Source organism: Aptenodytes forsteri, unplaced genomic scaffold (genome assembly GCF_000699145.1).
Source record: "Aptenodytes forsteri isolate BGI_AS27 unplaced genomic scaffold, ASM69914v1 Scaffold15, whole genome shotgun sequence".
NCBI lineage: Eukaryota > Metazoa > Chordata > Aves > Sphenisciformes > Spheniscidae > Aptenodytes > Aptenodytes forsteri.
In genome coordinates, this window is record NW_008795129.1 from 12875628 (window position 1) to 12882302 (window position 6675).

Sequence of the window (6675 nt, forward strand, 5' to 3'; positions counted from 1 at the left end):
CGGGGGTTATCCTTCCTCTGCTTGGGGGTTGTGGTGTCTGTCTGGGAGAGAGAGGGGTGGGTAGGAGGGGAGTGAAAAAGTTTTTTGCAGCAGATAATTTTTTAGCAGCCTCTATTAAAGTCTTTCCCCAAAACATGCATGAAAGCAAGAAAAAAATGAAGTCACTTACTTGAAAAGTTGTTGAAAACAGTTCTGGAGCCTTCTCAGCTCCTCGTGTGGTTTTTGCTTCGGCTGCGGGGGGTTCCCGGCAGTGCGTGGGGCTGTGCAGAAGTGGGGATGCAGCTGAGGCCAGGCTGATGGGCAAAGCGAAAGCTGATGAAAACAGTGTTAAGAGTTTGGCAGCTTCCTTTTTCAGTCTGCAGTGTGCCCTCGGCTGTTGGCTTTTGGGAGGAGGGAGGAGGTTGTTCTCGGGCCCTGTGCTTGGGTGGGGCGAAGAGCAGGCGCTTGGCTTCTGCTGGGTGCAAGGCTGAGGTTGTGCTTTTAAAAAGAAAAAAAAAAAAGGAAAGGAAAGACTGAGAATGAGTCACTGGAAAAAGCACATCGTCCTTTTTCAGACCTTCGATGCAGCTGTGCAAAAGCTGGCTGGGACGGCCTGGGGTTTGCCTGGAGGATGGGAGCGATGGGGCGCCTTGCTGGGGTGCACAGGGGAAATGCTGGAGCCACCCAGCCTGGGGGTTGGATGCGGCCCCCGTGGTCCCCAGGGAATGCAGTCGTGCACGGGGGAAGCCCTTGGTCCCACGAGAAGGGGCAGGAACTGCTGCTTTTGTGCACGGGAGCCGGCTGAGCCAGCGAGGAAGACGCCAGCCTGGCCGGGTTTCCGGCAGCAGCAGGAACCCGCCGTGACGAGCTCTGTGGGGCGGCCAGGTTTTGCTTCCCGCCGCCCGTGATCGAGCGGAGGGGCTGCTGCCGGGGCAGCGGGGGCTGAGCGAGGCCGGGGGAGCCACGGGCGCGGGGCTGGGCGCAGCCCGCGGCTTGGCGAGCGCGGTGCATTCCTGCCCGGCTTGGCTTTTCCGCTCGCTGCTTCCCCTGCGGAGCGATGCCTGCGAGGCAGCCGAGCGCGCCTCACTTTCTCCTTGCGTCGCTCCCTCCTCTCTGCCGTCTGTCCCTCGGCTCCAGCTCCCGCCCAGCCCGTTGCAGAGGCCGGAGGCCCCCCTCCTCCTTCCCCAGCCTCCTCGTCGCCGTGTCCCCGGGGTTAAACTCGGCCCTCTCCAGAGCACGTCTTCAGCGCAGGCAAATCTTCAGCAACACCCACGTTCCTCTCTGCCCGGAGCAAAGCTGAGCTCTGCCCAGCGTCAGCAGTTCAGCCGGGATTTTTGGACGGAGTCTTCCTTCTTACCCCCCGATCTGGGGTCCCCGGGCGGGTTTTTGCAGCTCCCAGGTGTTTGGGTGCGGTGCACCCCTTGGCTCTCCCACACCTCCGCGCCCGCCCGGGGCTGGCTCCCCTCCCGCCCGGCGCCTGCCGGCTCGGCTGGCGGCCCCGGGGCTCGCTCCGCGCTCGGGGCGCTGCTGCTAACCGGGCTCAGCGCGGGGACTGCAGCCTGGCTGAAATCCCAGGGGCAGTGCCGGGTTCCCTGGGGAGGGGTCTCCTCCCGAAGGCGGTGAAAGATGTCCCCGAAATCAAGGAAAGGGCAGCCCTGCCTGCTCTGCGGGGACTCTCTGCGGCTGCTGAAATTGCTGCAGGGGGGCAGAGCTCTGATCCTAAAAATCTAAATTAAAAGTGCAAAAGCTTCTCTTTGCAAATGCATGCTGTTTTTTCGGTATCTTAATGGCTCTGCCGTGGAGCCTGCCAGCCCTGCGTGCTGCTCGCTGTTGTGGGGACTCTGAGCGCGCCTTTCTCGGTGAGCCATTAACAGTGCTGAACTGCAAATAATAGGAGTGGAAACCGCCTTTATCTTTTAATCTCTTTTGCTTTGTAAATCAGGTTTTGTGCCTATTAATTTCTGGGCAGGTCCCTAAATTAAAGTTTGGGGTGTGAAGATTAATGATAAATCTGTGTCATGCTCCCTTCTCCTGGGAGTCAGCCAGATTCAGCCTGCCCTTGACTATGGGCTCGCTAAGGCTCTCTCACAGCAGTGCGGAGAATTTCCTTGTCATTTTGGTCCTTTGTTCTCCTCTCCCCACAGCCTCTGTGGAGTTACACACCGATAATTAAAGTTTATGCAAACGGCAGTCACCTCAGTTACCAGCCAGCTGTAATAAGTTGAACAAGAACGCGGCAGCAGAAATTTCAAGGGGATGAGCATTTCGAAAGGGACGCGGCAAGGGTAAAACACATCTCTCAAAAGGGGTTTTCCTTCTGCATATTGGTAATAAAATCAGGGCCACCGGGGAATGTTCTCCCGGACTGTGATTTCCATAGTCACGTCGAGGGCCTGCATCCATTATCCTCAGTTTCTATGGAAATGGGCAGCCACCTGGTATTGCGTAGGGTCGGCAGTGCCTCCCCTGCTTCCCCTCCGAGGGCCAGGGCTGGCTTGCCAGTGGCCACTGTGCACTGGCAAAATGCTCCGACTTGTATGGCCTCAGCAGCCTGGGCTTGGCCCGGGGGCCCCCCCAGTCCTTTTCATTGCATTCAAATAAAGAAACACCAACAGCTTTTGTAAATGGCTTTTATAAATCCCTGTGCCTAAGCGTGGAGCTTGAATAGTAAGCCTGAATTATTTATTTGGCTCCTTAAACAAACACCCAGGCGGGTTTTAACGTCAGTCTTTGTGTCAGGGAGGAATCCAGGTAAAATTGCAAGAACAAACTGTCCTGCAGCAAATTCGTGGCAGGGGGTTTGGCCTGGCCCCCACCCTCCATGCTGCTGAGCGATAGCTGCTCTCCTTGTCTAGACAACCCCTTCAAGGAGCATCTCTGTGGGCTCCTCGTTGAATAGTATCTGTGACACCAACCACGCCGTTCCCGTCACATGTAATGCAATATGGAATGTCCCTTCACTAGCTCGTTGCTTGGGTCAAATTTATTTTAAAGCTTTTCTTGGCCTGGAAGCTGTGTGTGTCTGTAGGGATGCAGCGTGTGGAGGGGTAATGGGGAGACTTTTGGGGTTTCACAGCTCGGCGTGAGAGAGGGGCACCCCCAGCTTGTTTCCTGACCAGGGGATTTTTAATACTGCCTAAACCTACGTGTGCTGCACAGTGCTGAGCACGTGGTAAAAGAAAGGAAGTTTTGCATATCTGGCAGTGTCTGCTTTGGCAACTGCCACAACACAAACCTGGTGCTTGGTGGTGTGGGACGCACGGCATGTCCGTCTGGCTGATGCATCGCGCCCTTCAGCACCCCTGGGGCTTGTCCATCATGGCCTCGGATAGCTGCCCTGCTCAGCACAAAACTCCTTGCCTGAATTACCAATGCTGTAGGATTGGATGTGGGAGCAGATGGGATTGCACTGGCACCGCTGAGCCCTTTGGGTGCCCACCCCCGTGGCGCTGGCCCTGCCCAGCTCAGATGCCTGCCTGTCTGCCCTCTCTGCAGCCCCTCTCCCAAAAGCGCGGCTCTGCCTCTGCAAAGCCCTGCGCCCCCTCACACCTGGCTGTAGTAGGCAGCTGTCTCCCTTCGGGGCACAGGGGGGTGTGCGGAGTGCTGCCCTTCCCCTGCCCAGCCGTTGCCACTGGGGAGGGCAGGTGGGTGGAGGTGCACTGGGGGCTTGCATCTGTGCCAGCTCTTCAGGACCATGTTCATGGTGCTCTGGTCAGTGATGCCCAAGAGCTTCTCAGCGGCTTCCCCCGGATCAGCAGGGGCTTTCCTGGGCGAGTGGCAGCAAGCGGCCGCCAGGTCCATGCTCATGCTCTCAAAGAACTGCTGGATGCAGACCTTGGCAAAGCTCCTGGCATGCTCCGCACACGTCTCATCGAACAGCTTGCGTTCGATGTCGATGTAGTGGGACCAGTACCTGCTCTTCAGGAAGGCGGCTTGGGTGAAGCAGGGCCGAAGGGATCTGACCAAGAAAGCCAGTGTGGTCATCAGCAGCACAAAGCACCAGCCCAGAGCCTGCAGGGACAAGGGGAGAATCGGACCTGTCACAGGCAGTCAGAGCACGCGCCCAGCACTTCTCACCAGCCAGCAGGAGCCCCCTGGGCTTCAAACGAGCCTGGCTCCACTTTGGGCTGTTTGACATTTGGCTGCATTTACATTGCAAATGCCAGAGAAGGAGACCCTATGTACCATGTCAGTGTATCTGCGCCGGAATTTTGTTCGATGCACTCATGTAGGCAGCACCTCTCCGCTTCTCACCGTGTATGGCATCAGCAGGCAGTGACAATAAATAACATCAGACTGAATCCTGCACTCAGCCCTCAGTCCTGCCTCTGATACAGCCGTGCCTCACCTGTGTCTAGGATAGTCTGTGTCCTCTGACTCGTAGCCAATGTTGTTCCAGATACTCCCCGGGTTTATGCAGATGTCTAACCCTTTTCCTGAGCTGTTGGGCTTCGTAACATCTATCATGGGTGAGCAGCGGTGACAGGCTCCCCTGTTAATGGGGTCTGACAGGAAGGGTGAGATGAGGGCAGAGCCAGGACCGGTCTGACTTGTTCACCATCGGTCTCAGCTCAGGCTGCCACCAGGATGTGCAGGCAGAGCTTATGTGGGTGAACCCTGCCCTAAATGCAGTCCCCTAAAAGTGCACCTGGGAGGGGGGTATCTGGGTCGCACCTCTTGTTTTGCAGCTCTCAGTGCTTCCTGGCAGCTGGGAATTGGGGTCTATCCAAGAAAATCTGCTTTGTGTCTTTGGAGAAGTCTCTGTGCCTCCATTTCTCTTCTTAAGTTGGGAATAATAATTCCTGTCTGCTCTAAGGAGGTCAGGGAGGGGAGCTGCTTTTGAACTGGAGTGCATGAGTGACCAGAGTGGGTCAGACCATCCTGTCTCCAAGGTGGCCAGAAGCAGAGGGCTTGAGAGGAATTAAGCACAGGGCAAGTGGTTAGTGGCACTTCTTCATTTGCGGTTCCCTGGGATGGTTAGTAAACACATACTGGCTGTTTCCATGCAAGCGGCAGAGGCAAGTGGCATAGATGGTTATCAGCCCATTGCTTGCACACGTTATAATAAGCAGCAAGAGCAACCATGGGCAACCGGTGGGTTACAGGAGGGGGTGACAGCCCACCAGCCAGGCAGTAACATCCATGTCAGCCCCTTCTGAACTCGCTCTAAATGAATCTCTGCATACAGCTTGGCCATGTATCGCTGCCCTGCGGCCCCAGGCTGCCCAGGCAGGAAGGGGGACCGAATTATCAGGATGACCTACAGCTTCAGTCTCTGCACCATGCTGGAGGCATAATTGAAGCTGAGCCTGAACACCTTGTGCTGCTGCGAAATCACCAGTCTCTCCTTCTGCAGCTTGATTTCAACAAGGAGATTCCCTCAAGGGAAGAGCTAAGGCTGGCAGTGCCTAACCCTAAACCACCAGTGAGGGCACAGCCATGATGCCTCTTACCTGCGAGATGCAGCACAGGTACCTGACGGCCACTTCATTGGCGATGAGCTCCTGTCCACTGTAGATCTCCTTGCAGGGGATGCGGGCGAGGACCCGCTTCATCTCCCCTTGGGAGAGGCTGGGGTGGCTGGTGTTGCCCAGGGTCTCCACAGGCACCGAGGTGCAGAAGGCACAGGTGATGCATTTGCCATCCAGCAAAATGTCACCGAGACCCAGACCGCTGGGGCGATCATGGCCCACTGTGCCATGGAACAGAACATGTAGCGCAGGACGGCCCGGTCCTTCCCTCGCTGGCCCTGGGGTCGCCTCCGCTCCTCCGCCAGCATGGAGACGTTGTTCTTCAGCACAAAGCCCAGCAGGAACAAGATGAAAGGGGGCACCAGGAGGATGCCCAGCCTGTAGGCCAGGTTGTAGCGTGGCAGGCAGGGGCAGTTGAAATCAAAGGCTGAGTACATCTGGGCGCTGGTGAGGGCCGTGATCCCGCAGATGCCATTCATGAAGGACTCCTGGTTGGACTGGAGGAACTGAAAGATCATCCGAAACTTGTCCATCTTCCCTTGGTGTGATTCCTCCCCGCACCGGGGTCCAAGCTGTGGCCTCGGTTTACTTCATTCTTTCAGCCCCCCTCTTCAAAGATGGGCATCGACAAGTCTCTGATTGTTTGCTGATTCATTCGTGCACTCTTACAGCCCCAATATTTAAAGCAGAAAATTAAAACATTTTTTTCTGCTGATTTTACTGCTTGCAAAAGTTCAGAGTTTGCTTCCTCCTGCTCTTCTTTGGGTCTGTGGGACCTGGGTTGTTTCTGGTTTGCTAAACCTGTCTTTGTTCTTCTCCATGTCCCCATTTCTGCAGTCTCCTGGTCACCAGTCCCCTTGGCTGGAGGGTGCATGCGCTACCATGGCTGTGCCCTCCCCAGAGCAATCTGTGCCCTGGGCAGAAAGGGGAGTTGGCTGGTCGGCCTCTGTGAATCTGTTTGCAAATGCAGGAGGTGGGTGCTCCTCCCAGGACCAAATGGGACGCCCCACCTCTGTGGTGCAGGCACACAGGGAAAAGCAGGGCACCAGAGCTTCTCCCCTCCCTCCATGTCTGCGTCACCCCAGCAGCACCTAATGCAAGTGCTTCACAGGTCTGCCAGCCTCCTGGTCTGTACCTGCTTCTGCTTCACTGGGAAAGAAATGCCTTTTCTCTGTTTTATTCTGCAGAGGGAAGGGAAGAGAAAAGGAAAGACAGAGGAAGGAAG

The 6675-nt window shown here is 56.4% G+C and overlaps 1 protein-coding gene across 1 annotated transcript; it reads right to left on the bottom strand.

Annotated features, from left to right (window-relative positions):
- Positions 1-3522: 3522 nt before the first annotated feature.
- CALHM1 (calcium homeostasis modulator 1) lies at positions 3523-5983 on the bottom strand. Its single transcript, XM_009278075.1, is given in 3 exon segments — positions 3523-3990; positions 5433-5630; positions 5633-5983. Coding segments are annotated over 3 exon segments (1017 nt in total).
- Positions 5984-6675: the final 692 nt, after the last annotated feature.